We start from the raw sequence: 19,372 nt of genomic DNA on the forward strand, positions 1-19,372 counted from the left end.
ACATTTATAAAGGTTAATGGTTGACTCATGCTTTGTAGATCAGCCATTAATAAGAACAACATTTGGGTTGCCACGTTGTTCTTTGTAGCTCTTTAATGCATTGGGAGACGTCCCTCTCCGGACTTAAATCCATTTACAAGCTACTTATTAACATTTACACCTGCAGACTTATCAGGGTATAAGCATTTATCAGCTTATACATAGAATTTGACAAGTTGTTATGTTTTTTACAAAACTTTAAAAAGTACAAATGTAGAGAGAAGAACACAGTTAATGTGAAAAAAGAGCTGTTTTTATTATATTTTACATTAAGAAGTTCCCATTCACATCAGTGTACCCAGTTTAAATCAGTTGTTTTGGTGATGGCACTTCTATGTGTTTTTGTTCAGTAATAATGCAGCTATAAATATAGGTGAATATGTTATTAGGACATTAATAAGGGGGATATGGATGCCTCCGTTTCTGAGCCATCTGCAAAAGTTAGTCACCTGCAGTTCTATTTTTTAATGAATAGTTTATAAATAGATTATGGTCCAGGCATCTTGCAGCTTCTCCCAAAGATAAATGGTCCAATTATTAAATAATCCATTGTACAGGCCTCTCTAAGGAATTAAAGAGCTAAAATCACAAGAAAAGTGTCGTGCTGGAGGAGGATTCTTTTCACAGTCTGGCAACCCAAATGTTGCTTTTATTAATGACTTAAACTGATCTATAAAGCATTAGTGATGCTGCATTAACCATCAGTAAATCCAGTTATTATAGTTTATAAATACTAAAGAAATGGAGCCTTATGAGAGAGTGGTACTCATCAAATACAGCTTCCATGCTAATGCATTTATAATTATCGCCCAATCCAATATACATCCAAACTATAGATTAAAAAACTCTAAATATTTGCTAATACTTCTGTGCTTTTATAGTGTGATACTGATACTTGAAGTCCAGTAAATGATCTGAATACTGAACCCACTGGGAATAAAAGCTACTGCTCACATAAACAGCTGTAAATGGACAATACATAGTCATATACAGTATATTATTGCACCACCTCCGCTCTCAGGGATGTGGCAGCCCTTTAGTCTGGCTCCTGCATTTATCCTGCATTGGCCCCCAGCTGCCACTGGGCGACGACAGGGACCTTTCAACTCATCCTGCGACTCACATGGACTCATGTTTATGATTTTATTCCACATCCAGCTGTTTGATAATGGAACTGAGGGAGAACACAGCTGTAAACTGAATTCCCCAGCGTCACGCACCCCGCATGCTTTCGCGCTAGGACGCACACCGAGGAGTGTGTGTGTGTGTGTGTGTGTGTGTGTGTGTGTGTGTGTGGGAGCACGTTGCATAGCAAGTGAGAAAGTCACAAAAGAAAGCATTGAGTCTGTGAGTGCAGGCGGTCGGTCACCTTCATTTCTTTTGGCTTCATGGCTCCGCAGTCTGATCTTTGAACCCGACCTACAGTCCTGGTTTATCAGCCCGACCACCTCAGGAGGGACCGGGACTCCCAGAAGAAGCTGGAAGAACCGCACAGCTCAACAGAGAAAAACCCGACTTCTGCAGCAGCCCTGCCATGGACCTGACTCTGGGCTGCCAACTAACTCCACGGGAATCCTGATCTCTCTGTAAAATGTTCCCTGAGGAGCAGAAGTAGCGAGATTTTTAATTTTTTTTTTCCCACTGGAGCAAACTGACGCTTAAAACCAGAGATGTTTAACTTCAGACTGTGTTTTACGTGCGCTTTAGTTTTTCTTACAACATCCCAGAGTAAACGCGTCGGTGGGCAGGATGGACAGGGCTTCCTGGAGAATATTTTACACTACTATGGTGAAAATAATTCAATTTCAACGGAGCATCTGGAAGATTTACTGCTGTTGATCTCAGCCAGGAGGTCCGAGTTAATATCTGAAGAGAATCCACTGGCAAACCAAGAGGTGAGCATAGAAACTGCTCACACTGTTCACTATTTCTATTATTTCAACTTGTTTTTATAGATTGATCATTTACAGAAATGGAATGGGCTCATTACTAATTTATGAGAGTGTAACATGCTCATGTCATGCCCAGTTTATAAGGCGATTTATGACGAGATTAAACTAAGTCATAATAAATCATTTTCTTTTACCACTTGCTAAATATAAACTATTTTGAGATTGTGTCATAATAAATGCTTAACACATTGTCCATTGTTTTATCAGACTGACTTGTTCGATAATTGGGCTTATTTTTGACCAAATGCATGATCATTAATGAATAATTCATGTCAATTTAATGTAAATAGATGTAATTAATGCATTTCAAGGTTCAGTAATGCACACAATATGGTGAAAAGCCTTTCTGTCTTGAATTAAGCCTCAAAATAACATTAAACCAGCATGTATATACGTGAATATAACAGCTTTTTTCTATCTTTTCTCCTTCATGGTATATTTAGATGAAATATTTCATGCAAAAAGAAGCAATACAATTCACAAACGATGAAAAACACACATAAAAGGAGACAAAAAAAAGGAAATAGGAACATTATAACCGAAGCAGAAAGGGATTTAGAGACAAAATTGAGATTTAAAATATTTAAAGATGTCTAATAGTGTTTCTCTGCCCTCCAGTGTCCCTCAGCAGAGCAGATCTTGTCCCAGTTCGGGTTCAGTAATGTCAGTCAGCTGACTGTGGGACATCTGGGGAGGATCTGTCCCGCTGTGTTGACCCAGGTGCTGCTGCCCTCCTGCCCCTACACCGCCCCCAAGACTCTGACGCCTCCTGACTACACTGGTGAGTTGCTTCATCACAACTGCTGCATGCCTCCTGGTTTATTTGTCAAGACCCCTGCAACTCAAATAACCCACAGTTCATGGGGGTTTGTTTCCTTGAATTCACTCTGGCAGTGCTTTAGAGTTACTATATAAAATCAATAAATTAGCCAAATGTCACAAAAGGTTTTGAGAAGTATAAGGAAAACATGTTTTATCTTAGTCTATCCCTGTGTTTTCCCATTTTAGTATCTTACATCTCCTGAGTAATGTCACTGATGACTCTTTAGTTCAAATATAGAAAATTAGTTTCCGTAAAGAGAAAGAATGATTGAAAATTTAAGCTGATTAGTTACAGGAGGTGGAACGACTGATTCCTTTTTGCTTGTTCAGAGACACATGGACAACAGAGGTTAAAAGACAACAGCACCTCACTGTGAACTCTGCTCTCTGACCAAGTCTCGGTTATATTTGAATCAATATAATGAATATTTAAGCATCTGCTATAGCAGTAGATTTTTAAGATGCCGTATTTATGCGTGTATGATCATAGTCTGACTGACAGGGGTCTTAAAACTATTTGTCCACCGCATTTATATCAGTGAGGGTAGGCTATAAAACAGGAACATTTCTCTGTAAATTACTATACAGTTCAACAGCACCAAAACCTACGTCCTCCACAATCAGCGGAAAGTTGAATCAACACCTTTCTGAAACAGTTTCAACACAACTGTTGAGCGTTGTGTTAGACTGCATTAGTTTTAGCTTGTTGTACCTAATAAACTGACAACTAAGTTTAATCTGTCCCCTTTTTTCTATGCTAATGAATCACATCATCATTTAGATGCACTTCAGTACATACAACAGTAAGTGAATGCATCATCATTCATACAGTGGCGACACTCAGCACTGACTTTAACTGTCTTCAGTTCAGTAGCGGGGCTGCAATTAATGATTATTCTCATTATTGACTAATCTGCTGATTATTTTTCTTGATTAATCGGTTTATTATCATAGAAGACAAAAAAAGCACCAAATCCTCTCTTATGTTTAGCATTTTGCTTAATAAATGACTAAAACAATTACTCAATGATCAAAATAGTTGTCAATTCATTTTCTGTCAGTGAAACTAATCATTCTTCATTCTGCTGCAGGTTCAACTTGTTTACTCTCAGTTCAGTACAAAACCAGGCCTATAGAAACACTGTTGATGAGGTCAGTCAGTATCTAATGAGGACTAAAGCTCAGTCCTCTCCTGTGGTGGAGCCGTAACGCTCCTCACTGTCCTGGATTGCCTCACAGAGCCGCTGACCGCTCAGATTTACCATCAAACACTCCTCCTCACTGCTGTTGACACAGTTACAACCAACTGTGACTGTTGTCCAGTCTGATGTTCGTGGTGCATGCTGTTTCCTCCTCTGGCCTTGTGAACAGAATCTCTCCTCTGCAAATAAATAGTATTGTGTCTTTTGTTGAGATACACGTCTGTTGTCCAACAAAAATGCCCTTGACGTTCCTTTGAAGACCTGACTGTGTTGATGGCAGAAAAAAGCAACACAAGCCATGACTTATGACAATGTTTTGTGGTTGTCGATACATTTAATGATATTGTATTTTAAGGAGATACAGTTGTTCCCAAATGTCAGTTTCTGCCTCACAGAAAAGGTTGGATAATAATGTTCATTAGCCATTAGCAATTAGCTGTTAGCTACCAGAGTGGAAATAAATTATACATATGAAGGGCTGATTTTACAAGAATATTGTATTTGAGTTATATTTCTTGCCTCAGGGCTGTATTTGAACATTTTTTTAACAGATTGTTTAGTGCATTTACAAACATCATCTTCTGCTTACAGCCACATCTGTCTGACAGCTGGGTTGAGGGGAGTTTCTTGCCCTGAGTTGAGCCTCTCCGGCTGCAGGTACTCTTAGCTTGAGCACCGAACCCCCAGCTCCTATGTTGTTCAGTCATCGGCTGGGTTTAGGGTCTGCTAATCTTGGCAGTGGAGGTGGGATTTTTAATGTTGCCTTCGAGGAAGACAGACCACAGAGACTCAGCTCAGGGCAAAAAGGATCTTCCCTGCAGCCCCCAGTGGATGCCCTGCATGACCTTAGGTACTCTGCAGAGATTCAGCATGTGCACAGTTAATAAAAGCTTCTACCTTTGTTGTCTTGGACACATTCTGGTGCGCTGATGAGTGACTTGTTTTACAGTTTTACAGAAGTTTTACAGGCAGAATTGGTAGTTTAGGTGCAGTGATAAAGACTTTGCCTGAACGGGAAAAATAAAAACCGTCAAACAAACAGGAAGTTAAAGATGTCACCAAACTCAGACAGACCAGGGGACTCTGATGTTGACAAATGATAGAAGAATAACAGCTGTTTATCCTTTCCGTCCTGACAGTGTGGGGTTACGGGTTTCTGGCCGTCACTGTGATCAACCTTGCGTCTCTGCTTGGTCTCCTGCTGATTCCCTTCACCAAAAAACCCTATTTCCCCAAAGTGCTGACCTACTTCATTGGCCTGGCCATTGGGACGCTCTTCTCCAATGCTGTACTTCAGCTCATACCAGAGGTGAGTAAGAGATGGAGACTAAGTTGGATCGAGCCAATCATCAGGAAAGTCATTTTGAAGAGGGGAGGATAAATGAAACAGAAATGCAGACACTGACATTCCTCTGTTATTCCACAGGCTCTGGGCTTTGACCCCAAAGCAGATAACTACGTGGCGAATGCAATTGGAATATTCGGTGGCTTTTACCTCCTATTCTTCGTGGAGAAGATCCTGAAATTGGCTCTGGGGGTGGACCATGATGTAAGTTAATAGAGCAGTGAGTTCATTAGGTGCAAAGCTCTTTTCTTTTATTACTGAGTTAAGTCATTTATCATATTTCAGTTGTATATCGGCCACTGAACAGCCCTGGTATACTGGTTTATTTAGATTATAATTGCTGACTACCATGAAGCAGTTACACTTCACGTCAGTCATGTACATTATTTTACACCAGGCTCAAGGTTGCTAGTCTCAATTAGTGTGACCTTCCTCAGGAAGCAATATATCTGGCCTATACTTGGGCGACGTGCTTATTTTCCTCTGGCCCAGTATAAGTCTGGGTACACAGTCCAAATCTGGCCCCTATCCAGTGAGATTATCAGATGCTACTTCCGCAACTGGACCAATTCTGGCGCACATACAGAAAATCTTGCAGATGTCAGACAATACCAGAGGATAACAGCCAGAATCTGCACACATAGGGAAAAACATGGGCCTGACTTGGGCCGAGGACCCAGGCATATGTTGGGCCAGAAGTTTTATTTAGCTTTCTGAGTCAGTAAATATAAGATGTATGCGATTGTATAAAATGCTAATATTGCTATAAAATATGAAAGTTAACATTTTAAATTAATAATTCACGTTTTGGGAAACAGATTGGTATGAATTTATTAAATCCACTTTCATGACTGTCTGATTAAATATGAAGCTAGCACAATCCCCCCTTGTGAAACTGCACCTATTCGTTTTTACACTTAGTTTTTTTCACAGATTTAACAAATGAAATATAACATGTTAGTGTGTGAGCTTCAGTGTTTGGATGCAAAAGCAGAATTCGGACAAGAAGCTTGCATCTGTTCAAAAGCAGTTTTATTGAGGAGTTGATGAGGAGGTGAGGTTTTGAGGAACTGAGCCAGAGTTAACGGAGGAGCGGGGGCCAGTAGAGGGAGCGGGACTGTCGGGCGAGGCGGGCAGAGTGAGATCAACCTGAGGCACAGACACACACAGAGTTAAACAAGGTTCAGGCAAACACAAGAAAAGTACAAACAAAGTACAAAGCTGAAAAAAAAAACTGTGTCATAGGCCAGAGAATATCCAACACATTTTAGAAAATTACCCAAATAAGGAACCAAATACATTTATCACTGATGCTCTTTCTCATCGGATCGCCCTTGTCTGTCTTAGCATGGCCACAGCCACTTCACTCCTGCAGAGCTGCCTCAAGAAAACTCCCTGCACAACGGAGACATCATGGAGAAAAAGGACTCCATCATTTTGACCAACATCAGCACCATCGCCGCAGACAAGAGCAGCCCGAACCCAGAGTACCCGCACGCGAACGTGACCCCCTCTCAGGTACCAAACACACTCATGTTATCTATAACACTATTACCTACTATAGAAGCTGAACAGAGTGGTACGTGTTGGGAAATGATCAACTTTCTCTGAGCACATGTCACATTAACCTACACAGCAATTGCAACCTTGTACTCAATGATCTTTTATCTAAGGAGTAGCTCATTATTAAGATAAGCTTGTAAAAACAGTGAGTCTTCCCTGCAACTTTATCGGAAGTGACTGCGAGCTCGATAGAGATTTGCTGTCCACCACATTCCTCTATCAGAGACACCTGACAGGAAGCCGTCACAGGATATTATTGAATGAGTGTAATTAAACTCTCTATCAGTCATTAGGTCGTGAGTTTCAGTGTATCAAAAGTGTAACTGTGCAACTGCTGACACTGCATACATTAAAAATATTTCCATAGAAGATGACACAACAAAAAAAGAGGTGGTATTTTAATGTGGGCCGGACCCACTTCTCTGCTGCTCGGAGATTCAGTTTTTAGCTCTTTTGTTGAGCCGTTATCAGTGACGCAGGGCGATTAGAGTTGCTGTTAATGTTTAACGGTGAAATCTCTTGTGTCATACGGAGGAGTCCGGTTTTTGAAGGGATCAAAACACTAAACAAACAGACATGCCCGTGGAAACCGGGCTGGCAGCCTCAGATCCGTCCTCTCCCGCTAAAAGCTGGAATTGTCTGAGTTGAGCACAAAGGCTCCTTGTTTGGCCGCGGCCGAGAGAAGGGACGTTTTGTCACTGCAGAGTATCTTCAACCAAATCGTGGAGCCTCTGTTTATGCCCCCCTGTTCTCTGGTTTCCCATTAACAACACTTGTGCCATTATATTTGTAACTGAAGAGTTCTGTTGCAAATGCCGCACATCCATTTAGGGGAAATATTTCCTGGTATCGTTCACACTTGTGGACACAAGATGGACATGCTGTGTTGATAAAAGTACGATTTCCTCACGGTCTATATTTTTAGCCGTGCTAGTGGCACCTCTCTTTGTGTCACAGTCTTCACAGGATGAATCCCTCTGACCTACAACAGCCAACAACAGCTACAGGACTTATTGCCACCAAATCTAGTACCAACATTTTATTTCCCCCACAGGATGAATTGTAATAACTTTGGTTTTCCCTCTACAGAATCTGACACAATCACCAGGTCTATGTTCCAATTTGTCCAGGAACTAATGACTAGAGCTAGACTGATAAATCAGCAAAGCCAAACTAGGTTCGAAATCATTTAGAAACAGTGTCACCTTTGCCACTGCAGTTCGTATTAAACATGTTGGGTATTTAAGCAGTCAGATCCCGTGTTTATTCAAAACCTAAACATTTGCTGCTCTCTACTTTGTTAACAAAGTATTGATCATCAGATACCAAAAGCAAAACGTTCAACTTTGTCCTTCATTTTCTGGAATGATTTGAACTTTGGGTTTTAAATGAAGAGATATCATTGTGTGTTGTCTTTGTGTCTCACTAAATCCACATATAATCATTATTTGCATATGACTCTTCAGTGAAATCAAACAGCAGCAGCAGCAGCCACGTGCCTTTAACCTGTCTCGTCACTCCTCAGGACGTCCAGGTGTCTGCTGTGATGTGCCACTGGCTGCGTGGGCAGCGCATCACCAACATCAAGACGGTGGCGTGGATGATAACTCTGAGCGACGCGCTGCACAACTTCATCGACGGTCTGGCTATCGGCGCTTCGTTCACCGTGTCCATACTGACGGGGTTCAGTACCTCCATTGCAATTGTATGTGAGGAGTTTCCCCACGAACTGGGTGAGTGATAAGCAGCATTAAGCCTCCTCGTGAGTCATCACGAGCTCACGCTGTTCAGCCAAACATTGGGTGAAATTGCTTTTCAGTTCTTGTGGAGATCCCAAAGTCACGCAAGATACCACATATATCGGGTTGAATTTAGTGGAAATGTGTATAACATGATGCAAGAAGGATATTCCCATTTGATGGCACAGTGCAGCCGTAAAAACATGTTGTCCTGGGTTTTTAATCTTTAGACTAAACATTTTACAAATATCACATCGCAACAACAAACTTTTATCGGCCTCTACTGACAAGCTGCAAAACTGCACCAAAAATGTGTCTTTTCAATACTCACCCTGTCTTTTCCTGTGTGTCTTCAAAAGGAAACTTTGTGTATTTGCCAGTTACTTTAGGGGCAAGACACAGATGTATAGAAGAGAAGAGGGATAACATATATTAACATTAATCATTATTTTTTACTTATGGGCAGAAAAGTCATAACTTTCTTTAATCTCAAACCTAAACTTTGGAAAAAAGAAACTACAGTGTAGCTGTATTACAGTACCCTTCACATTATTCTGCAGGTAGGAGTATAATGGTAGAAGTTTAGGTAGAAATCATATCAGTTATCTTTGTCAAATCGAAATAATTTAATTAACCCTTCAAACTACTTAACAGATAAAAATAATATCAATAATCAATGGCTGAGTCCAAGAGAGAAAAACACAAACAAAATGCTTTGGACATCACGTTCCATCGGCCTGTTCCTCTTCACTGTATCAGTGTTGTGTTTTGCTCTCCGTGCAGGCGACTTTGTGATCCTCCTGAACGCTGGCATGAGTGTCCCACAAGCCATTTTCTTCAACCTGCTGTCGGCGTTTTCGTGTTACGTCGGCCTCGTGTTTGGAATTCTGCTCGGGAGCAACTTTGCCCCCAATGCGATCTTTGCCATCGCAGGAGGAATGTTCCTGTATATTGCGCTGGCAGACATGGTGAGTCAGATTACACTATCTGAAGACACTGGGGGAAAAAAAATCCAGCATATTTGTCTGAGAATGTCTGTTCTCTTTGGAGCGGTGGTCAGACTTTTTTTTACAATAACAAGGCCCTGGGAGTTTCATGAAAGTTAGTGCAGTGTAGAAGTTAGTGACTTTATAAAGTAAAGCAGATTTTAATCTAGATTTTGATTTTTGTCAACAACCCCATGAAAAAACCAAAACCAGAAATGTTTTAGATTGTTTCTCATTATTAAAATACTATTGTATAAAATGATGGTATGAAAAGAATGTGACAGTTGATATTGATGAATCTACTGAGAATTATCACCTGAATCTGCAGCTTTAACTGAGCTTTACATCTAGTTTCAGCTCATGGTTTTTCTGTCCAGACCACAACTTTACTACTTTGTTTCACTCTCACTGCTCTCATAGTGTCGTTTTCAGCCACAGCAGGTGACTGGACGCTACCTGCTCAGCAGTCAGACACAGATGGAGACTAGCAGGGAACATTGTGGAGCATCGAGCAGCTAAAAAGCCAATTATAAAGGAGCAGTGGAAACTAGACCAGATGCTCTGTATCAGCTGGATGTGTAGACAGACCACCTCTTCCTAACACACACAGCACATGGACGTAGTGGTGATGGTACAGTGGATCGGTGCTGTGTTTACAGCTTGTTGTACTGCCCTCAAGTGGCCCAAAAAAAAAAGAAAAAGAAATCAATGAATACTGGTTTAAAATTGCAGATGTTCAGATTGTAATTATTTTTATATACTTCCAGGAGCTGAGAGCACTTTAAGCAACTTGTTCCTAATTGACAACCTTAAAGTTTTATATTGTGAGTGAAGGGGTGTACAAAGGAATCAGCTATATCAGACTGTGGTTACTCAGGGAATTATTGTTAGTATGATCAGTTCATTGGTGATTTTTGGTCTTTTTATGGGTTTGTTGACAATATAAAAAAACAAAGTGTATCATGAGTCTTCTCCTTTTTGTTAAGGCTCTTTTTTTACTTCCATCTGGACATTCAGTATTTTTTACACACAAAAACTCCCAGTTTTGTCAACATCAGCAGTCAGGCGCTGATACTGTCGACTTGTGGTCTTTTCTCCAGTTTCAGTGCATTGGAACAATATAAAACTTGTAGCCACACAAACCAACCCATTCACAATTCCTGTTTATGTGTTATTACTTCTCATTATGTCGCCTACTGAACAATCAGACCAGTGTATGTTGTGTGTCAAAGGCTTGTGTGTGAGACAGATATGTGATTGTCATTCCTGATCACAGTTTCCAGAGATGGACAACTTGGCCCGGGAACAGAAACGAACCTCCACCAAGATCATCTTCTTCCTGATCCAGAACGCGGGCCTGCTGACGGGGTTCACCATCATACTACTGATCACCCTGTTTGCAGGGGAGATCAACCTGGGCTAGAAGGGAGGAAGACACCAACGCGAAATAAATATAGTTATGATCTGCTTCCATTTCCGCTCACAGCTCAGTCGGCTGGGCAGAAAAGCGAATGTAAAGTGAATGTTTTGTACAAACAAAACTAAATGTTTGATGTTTAAAGGAAAAATTATGCATTTTTTTATCTTTTGACTATCAGTTTAGTGGAACAAAAAGGGAAAATCTTTACAATCATTTGATGTATGAAATCTAGACAAATTTGTTTTAAGGAGACAATAAATTATTTTTTCAGTCTTCATGTATTGTGAAATATCTCACATTTATTGTACCTCAGAGCTGCTGCATTGTAAACTAACATATGCTGTGTTATTGTGACAACAGTCATTGTTCTGGCTGTTATGGCAGCAGAGTTTGACCTCTGTTTTGTGACCTCTCTGACCTTCACTGGCTCCTTTTCAAGGTTGTGTGTTGGAGTTTTTTTGTCTTTATGTTTACAGAACCCTGTATCCATACAGTGGTGTAGAAAATGGATGGATGGATGTTTTAAAGAATGTCTTTTGCTGTATGCCAAATAGACACTGAAATTAGATAAATTAGATTTTCTCTACTTTGAAATGAAACATGATGTCTCCCAGCCACCTGCCATAGGACAGGGGTTTTGGATTTTTCCGGTTGAATGGGATACAACACCAGGCTAACAGGCAGATGAATGTAACAGAATTGCAAATATTCATAGACCAGACAGCATTCTGTTCTTTTACACTGAAAATGCCTGTTGAAGAACTTCATCATCATCAATCCATGAGCATTGCTCAGAGATGTGAAGATCGGCCCCTGTGGCTCAAATAACATATAACAAAAATCACAATGTGACCAAGTGACATTCAATGTAAGAAGCTTTTTTACCAAATTCAATTCAAATGATATGAGTGATGCTGTATTTTTACTACACTGGTGCTTGCCATATAGAGGTTTTCCTTGTTTGACTTTTGGTAAAATATTTTTTCCTCAAGACTTATTTACAGTACATCGATGGCTTCTGAGTAGCACTGACTGTATTAATAGAACAATTTACCAACATGGGACATCCTGAATACAAAAGAGTATAGATAAAACCCTCTGAACAACAAAAATGGACTAGTTATAAACAGCATTTGCATTGCTCTTCTGTACAAAAAATATTTAAATAAAACCAAAAATTCCTCCAAAGACATCGAATATTGGTTTATTTTAAGGGCTCACTGGTCAAAACACTGATGTAAAAAAAACCCCCTCAATCCTATTCAAACAACTGGCTAAATAATTAAATATAGCAGAGTTACACCATAAGTAATGTAATGTCTTTGACAAACATTTAGTCTATTTATGTATGTATTTATTTATTTATTTGATATTTAGTGACGTATCTGCCTTCAATATAAAAACAACATTAAGCGGACAGTTAGTCAGCCAATCAGCATTAAAGAGGAAGTGGCTTAAGATGCGTTCCAGTCACACCCTACAGCCCGTAATTACCTACATCCGTGGTAAATTATGGGCACCCGAGTGGCAAAAACACTTAACGTCTGCCTCCTAGTTCTAACTTTGAGTCAGGTATATCGAGAACCGCTGACAGGCGCTTGCTGAAAACATAAAATTTTCACAAATCTGTGGCAAAACAACGGCTTTTATATGTAAAGATGTCCCCGCGCTGGAACGAGTTCACTGTTCTTTTTTCCCATTCTGCGCCTTTCCCTGAACGCAGCATGTCCGAGCTGAAGAGTAAGCCGCAGACAAATGAAATGAGAGGATTTTGAGTTTCTGGTAACTTTGCTGGGCTCTGCACATCCAGACTGAATTGAAGTTGAAGCGACGAGATAAAACACGTAAGTCGTGTTAATTTCGCCTTTTTAATCCAACAGTAACCTCAGAGCGATTTTGGGCTCAAATCGGTAGCTTTGTGATGCTAGCGCTTATGCTAGCTCCTGTTAGCTAATCAGTAGAATTTAAGTCTTGTCCGTTTACATCCGTTTCTTGGAGGAGACACGTCTTTTACAGTCGGGATATTCGTTTGTTTAATCCTGGATGATCACTTACACCAGTTGGTTGAATAGCTAACAAAACAGTGATTACTAACGTTGCCTAGTTTACAGGAAAACCCGTAAAAACTGACTCATGTGACACGTCTGGCTGTCAGTTTGAGGGTCATTGTGACCAGAGGTGAACTTCTCTATTATCGTTCAGCCTCAGACTGCAGAGGTGATCAATCAATGTGTCTTTGCTGCAGTGGAGGATGTGAAAGTCCTGCATTTATAATTCTTATAATTAAAATGTTAGTACAGAAGTGTTATCAGTGTAAATTGGACAAAAATGAATTTACTGGTTCTGCAGAATTTGGCCTCCTTTAACTCATAGGTTGCACTAAATTACATTATTAACACACATTCATCAATGTGGAAGCAGCATTTTACTGTTGCAGCTGCTTCGGGTGGAGCTGTGCTTTTGTATAGTTGTGTCTCATTCAGTGATAAATCTGAGGGGGTGTAACATGATTACTAGAAGAAACATAAAGTTCTGATTCACCAGTCTGTTATCTGATATTTTTGCTTGCATTGAAATGAACCGTGTGAGAGTTTTAGAGGGGAAAGGTCTCTTTTTAGGGAAACAACTCATGAAATGTGACATGGGGCACAAGTAAACGCTGATTTATGTCAAGGTGTCACAAGCCAAAATGGTTCAATTGTGTTCCCTTATACAAGCTTGTGTGTATTTAATGTAAAATTTACTCAGTTACATTCTACCATTGGTTTGCTGTAAGTTATTAGTTCTCTACAAACTTTGTTGTGAGTGTTTCTCTAGCTTTTTACACAAGCTGTATGCTATTTTTCTTCAGTTTTTTTTGACTGACTATTGAGTGGAAATAGTTCTCACATTGATTCCTTTGAGTTAAATATGTAACTGATATATAATTATCAAATATATCTATTGGCAATAGCATCAAAAATCCTATATCAGACTAAACAAAAAAGTATTTGAATGGTCATAATTCAAATGGAGAATATTCTCACAAATGGTTAATATTTTTACTAGTACATCACTACGATGGTTAGTTAATTATCTGTTAAATTAATGAATTTCAATTAGTTTTTAATTGTCATACCAGATTATAGTGAATACAGTTTAGGGATTTAGGGACAGGCCTTAGCAAACTGTGATGGTGAAGAAACTGATCGACCTAGTCCTCCTGTTTCATTTGAAAGCAGAGCCGAGCCATGGCCAGTATTCAGATCCGGAAATATCGGGACGAGGATGCCGAGGCAGTGAAGGAGATCTTCACCTTGGGGATGAGCGAGCACGTGCCTTCGACCTTCATGCACGTTCTGAAACAGCCTCCGACCCAGATGGTGCTCATGTGCATGTTCTGCGCTCTCATGACCAGCTCCAAGTCCTTCCTGCTACCCATCCTGGCCGTCACCCTGCTCTTGGCCGCAGCCCGGCAGTTTGTTGTCTACATGTTCAACAGATACATCGACACCTCCCTCAGGAAGGACCTTAACAACATCAGCGAGACCTACTTGAAGCAGAAAAACGCGTGTTTTTGGGTGGCTGAGAGTGATGGCCGGGTGGTCGGCACAGTTTCTTGTCTCCCTGCTGAGAGTTCGCCCGAGTGCCTGGAGCTGAAGCGCATGTCTGTATGCCGCAGTCACCGCGGGATGGGCATCGCTAAGGCTCTGTGTCGGACAGTGGCCGATTTTACTCGTGACAGGGGCTACGCAGCAGTCGTCCTGTACACGTCTGTGGTGCAGACAGATGCGCAGAAGCTGTATGAACACATGGGCTACGAGAAGACAAGAGAGTTTGTTGCTCCTGAGGTTGCTGCCAAAATCATGAACTTCACCCTGTTTGAGTACAGACTGGATTTACAGAGAGACGGGAAAGGGAATTAAAACTGACATAAAGACTTTGTGAGAGTTCAGGGCAACTGTTCCATCCATTTATTCAGTTCATGTTTTCCCAGCATGCATTGCACTTACAGCAACCATACAGTCAGGACAGTACATTGCCCACATGAGGAACCATTTATTCCACACACTTGCAGTACAAAGTCAGGTTTGTTTTCTCTTGTTACACAAACACACACATGCAAACATGTATTATTGTTTTCACAACCTTTTTTTTTTTTTTAAATATATGGTTTCTGTTGATTAAACTTCTTGAGTTTATGATTGGTTTCATTCTTTTCTTTGGAGTACCATTAGGGATGCACTGATCTGGTTATTTACCCTGATACTGATCTTATTAAAGGGGAACTCCCTTTAATAGATCTGATAAATGTCTGAATCTCAAACTTTTAAACCTTCTGTTGCGCAGTGACACACTAGACATGCAATAAAACCTGCTTCACCTTTTCATCTGAAAATACACCCACATCATCAGTTCCTTTTTCCTGCTGTTCAGCTTTCTGATGTGGTTGGTGAACTTTAACCACAATTGTGCTGCCTGGAGGCCCAAAAGAGAGTCTGGCACCTGTTCAACCAGAGATGAAAGAACAACAAGGAGCGTCTTTATGAGAGCCAGAGAAAGGTTGTGGCCACAGGGTGAAAGAAATCTGAGGTGCTGCAGTCGGGTTTGTCTTGCATACAGGTCAGTAACGTGTTGATATGAATGACCTGCTGAGGTTGTCAGGTTGTTCTTTTTTTTTTTTTTTTAATTATTAAGAATCTAATGAATATCTCAGTTTCATGTCTAATTTGTGATTTAAATCAGGATACAAGGAACTTTCAACTTTCAACTTTCAACTTGTAACTTTATTTGTGAAAAGGTGAAACACAGTAAACAGTCTTTAAAATAAAATGAATTAAACATTCTGCTCAAAATCCACATTCTAACTACACGGGTGGCTGAGTGGAATTTTTTCTATTTAAATTTCTTGGTGATATCCCCTGCTGCCCTCTGTTTTCTCACCACTTTTTTTTTCTTTTTTTAATGAATTATTTATTTTTACATAATAGCTTAATTTGTCTGCACTAGTATTTGACTATCTTAAGTAAAAAAAATAATAATACGATGAAATAGACGTGACATTTCCCGAGGATTTCCTCTTTTTGTGTAAAATTATCTTCAAATAAAAATATATTGCAAAAAAAAAAATTACAGAATGACAAATATAGTCGTTATGTCTTACAACACATTACCCACCTGTATATAAACATTGTTATTTTTTCTGCTGACTGGTGAAAATCATAATACACTCAAAATGTTTAGAGTCGTGGTACAGTGTTAAAGATTTCACCGGGCTCCTCGTTGGTTGTCGAGCGGGCTGGGTCAGGCAGCAGCTCGGACACCTCAGGACGGATGTGTCCGGTCAGAACCTCCATGGATGGATGTAGCCTGTCAGGGACGAAGCTGAGCGGTTAGCCGGATTTCTGGACACAAACAGGTAAGATTTAGCCCTCATTTGTCTTTTGAACGAATGGGGATAAAGTCGGTACAAATACACACCTGTCTCGAAATATATATGTGTGTGTCTTTTTAAAATTAACCCAAAAAGGGGCTTTTTTTTCTTAATTGAGAACCGAAGCTAACGGCTACTGTTGCTAGCAGCTGGTCAGGGAGTGTCCCACTGACGACACCTGACATTAGCGTCAAAAGTGACGGTTTTAATACCAGTTATATCTGTTTAAAGACAATATTTGGACATAAAAACTACTAATTATGGAGTCAGGTCCATTACGAATATTTAATAAGCTTTGTTTGGTGGTTAAGAAGCCAGTGTGGGTCCGGGTATCCATTCCTAATAGGATCATTAGGCTCGGTTCTCGTTTAAATTAATTAATCTCAAATCCAGATAGTTTTTCCTCCTAATTTCTCATCCAATTTGGTCAGTTTGTCAGGAGAAAACATCACGTGAGGCTGCAGCCACACCCATGCTGTGATTTACTGTGATTCCCACCACACATAACAGGAGAAAATGTTATAGAAGGACATACATCTACGATGCTCTTCATGTGAATTAAATTACTGAAATGACATTACTCTGGTCAGTGAGGCAGTGGGATGTGTTTGCAGCAGTGATCTCTAGGCTTTGAACACACTAGATGGCACCAAATTACAGATTTAACATCACTGACACATTTAAACCATAGATATTTTTTTTTAATTAAACTAAAAGGATGTTCTGTTTTGTATTTTGTGTAGATTTTAGTGTTAATTTGATGCACATTGAACATTGAACTGATTCTGGCCCTACTTTCTATGGATGACCTATTTTTCCTAGTGATAAGGCATAGTGATAAGACCAGGCATGAATATCATTAGCATGCACATAGTGAAAACCCAGCCCATCATATAATTAGATAATGTTCATCCATTTAAGTACCACTCCTCGGATTTTTCAAATAATCTTTTTTTTCATTAAAGAAAAACCTTGTCAAAAAAAACAACAAAAAAAAAACACAGTTTCCTAAAGTACCAGGGGACTTCTTGAAATACCTTTTTTGTTCTACCTCCAGTTCTAAACTTCAAGATATTTTCTGTGCTTTACAGGAATATTCAACAAAGAAAATCTGCAAATTTCTAACTTTAAGGCACTGGAACCCATGAATATTCAGTGCCTGAAAGACTTACACAGGTTACTGATAATCAAAATGGTGGCTGTCAACTAATCAATTAATCAATAAAATATATTTCAACACTCAGTATAATAGTCTTACCATTAAATATCAGTTTAATGAAGGCAATGTGGATATGATAATTGAGGGAAAATATACAAATACAGTATATGTTATAATTTAGAGAATAAAAAATTAATTATAATATTTGATATAATAATAATTTTGTGTTTGCAGACTAGTGATATATTTGCACATGAACTAAAACCGGACCACTGTGTTACAGTCATGAGGCTAACACAACATGTACAGCATATGTTAATATTGGATTATTTATTGATGGTTTAGATGATCACTTTAAAATGGGTTTAATTAAATTAGGTGACTCTGGCATGTGAATTGCTGTAGTAACCTCTTTTATAAACGACACAAGTGCTGAAACAATTAATCAGTAAGTCAGTTAACTGAAAAACAGTTCAGATTTAAGTAATCAATAGTTGAAACCATTTCTCAGATAAAACACATATTTTCTCTGCTACCACGTCACAGTTAATGAAGAGCTAGTTAATGATCTTATTTTAATATCTTTATACATTTAATAATTAGATTTTCTGGCTGAGAGGCAGATGAAATAATCAATTTAAAGACATTACTTTAGGATCTTGTTGTCCATGTGAAGCATTTATCATTATTTTTGATATAAAATGAGTAACAGTACCGAACATTGACTTAATTTAATAAAACGTGATTGTTTGGTAATAAAATAAATTGTGTTTTACAGCCCTAAATAAAACTTTTTTGTGACGTAGCTAGAAATTCTTTACCTTGATGACATAATGCTGAAACCAGGATGACTCCTGACACAGCAGTTTGCATTTTAGCACTTGATTCAGCCACCTAAGCGAGCACAATCTCTTTCACACATGCCAAACTTCATTCATTTTTCTCTTAATTTATGTCAAATTTCTGGACATAGTCATGCTCATCTTTACCTTGTTCGGTGACGTCGATTTGTTCCTCCCGGACGGGCAGACTGACTGAGGTGCAGTGTGGTCGTAATGTTCCTCCTTTAAAATCCCGGAGTGTCACCTCTGTTCCTGCAACCTTCCCGTTGGCCGGTCTGAACAGGCTCACAGCAGCAGCAGACGTACTTCGGCTGAGCTGGTGACGCCTCTTTCTCTGCCATTGTCCTCCTTCTGTGTGAGGAGGCAGTTGCTCTGATTTTGGCTCTCTGCTAGTTGTCTCTTTATTATTTCCTCTGTGAGCGATAAGGGCTCCCCTTTTTCCCTTCCTCCCACAAATCCCCAACACCCCCTCTTTTGGTTCTGCCTTTGTCATTTGCATAAAAGGGTGCAAAGAGACTGCAGAGGTTTATTTTGTGTCCCTAAACATCGTCAGCTCTCTCACATCTGAAATCTAGGTTGTTTTTAGTTTTTTTTAATAGACTTTATATGTAATTTTAGTAGTTTTATTTTGGCTGTGAACCCCAAACATATGTACAGCCTCAGTTAATATGTTCCTGCTGTATGTGTAGGATAATACTGAGCCAATACACATTGATGTCCTGGTCTGAGCTTGGTTGCTGCAGCTTTATGAGTGATGTATTTATTTGGGAAATATCTCCCCTTTCTGAAGGCTGGGATTCTTTTTGTCCTGCTGCTGAAATGCGAAATGCTCTTCTAACATCTCTCATCAGCCTCTAAGCTGAAAGCTTTTACACAGACACCCTGCAGCC

At 39.6% G+C, this 19,372-nt stretch overlaps 3 protein-coding genes and 1 long non-coding RNA gene across 5 annotated transcripts in view; 3 read left to right on the top strand and 1 right to left on the bottom strand.

Moving 5' to 3' along the window:
* The first annotated feature begins 1,211 nt into the window (after window positions 1-1,211).
* slc39a8 (solute carrier family 39 member 8) lies at window positions 1,212-11,345 on the top strand. Its single transcript, XM_071498357.1, has 8 exons — window positions 1,212-1,934; window positions 2,610-2,772; window positions 5,155-5,324; window positions 5,442-5,564; window positions 6,708-6,878; window positions 8,449-8,656; window positions 9,446-9,630; window positions 10,925-11,345. The coding sequence occupies exons 1-8, from the start codon at window positions 1,710-1,712 to the stop codon at window positions 11,069-11,071; spliced, it is 1,392 nt and encodes a 463-aa protein (XP_071354458.1). The 5' UTR covers window positions 1,212-1,709; the 3' UTR covers window positions 11,072-11,345.
* A 1,291-nt stretch (window positions 11,346-12,636) lies between these two features.
* nat8 (N-acetyltransferase 8) lies at window positions 12,637-15,249 on the top strand. 2 transcript variants are annotated; one of them, XM_071498361.1, is made up of 2 exons: window positions 12,637-12,912; window positions 14,287-15,249. In XM_071498361.1, exon 2 carries the CDS (start codon window positions 14,299-14,301, stop codon window positions 14,971-14,973), a length of 675 nt encoding a protein of 224 aa, XP_071354462.1. In that variant the 5' UTR covers window positions 12,637-12,912; window positions 14,287-14,298; the 3' UTR covers window positions 14,974-15,249. The 2 variants fall into 2 exon arrangements, with proteins under 2 accessions (XP_071354462.1, XP_071354461.1); XM_071498360.1 differs by having other exon boundaries at window positions 12,651-12,912; window positions 14,290-15,249.
* A 464-nt stretch (window positions 15,250-15,713) lies between these two features.
* LOC139633020 (uncharacterized) lies at window positions 15,714-19,102 on the bottom strand. Its single transcript, XR_011693665.1, has 2 exons — window positions 18,630-19,102; window positions 15,714-16,417 (listed from the first exon to the last, which is right to left on the bottom strand). It is a non-coding gene; the product is annotated as an uncharacterized lncRNA (long non-coding RNA).
* Window positions 16,328-19,372, top strand: part of dctn1b (dynactin 1b) — a 42,279-nt gene continuing 39,234 nt past the window's right edge. The window contains exon 1 of the mRNA XM_071498340.1: window positions 16,328-16,466. The gene's annotated coding sequence lies outside the window, so the exon portion shown is untranslated. The remainder of the gene's footprint in view (window positions 16,467-19,372) is intronic.

This window comes from Trachinotus anak, unplaced genomic scaffold, assembly GCF_046630095.1.
Source record: "Trachinotus anak isolate AG129_WGS33_773 ecotype Australia unplaced genomic scaffold, CSIRO_AGI_Tana_v1 ptg000015l, whole genome shotgun sequence".
In the NCBI taxonomy this organism is placed as follows: Eukaryota; Metazoa; Chordata; class Actinopteri; order Carangiformes; family Carangidae; genus Trachinotus; species Trachinotus anak.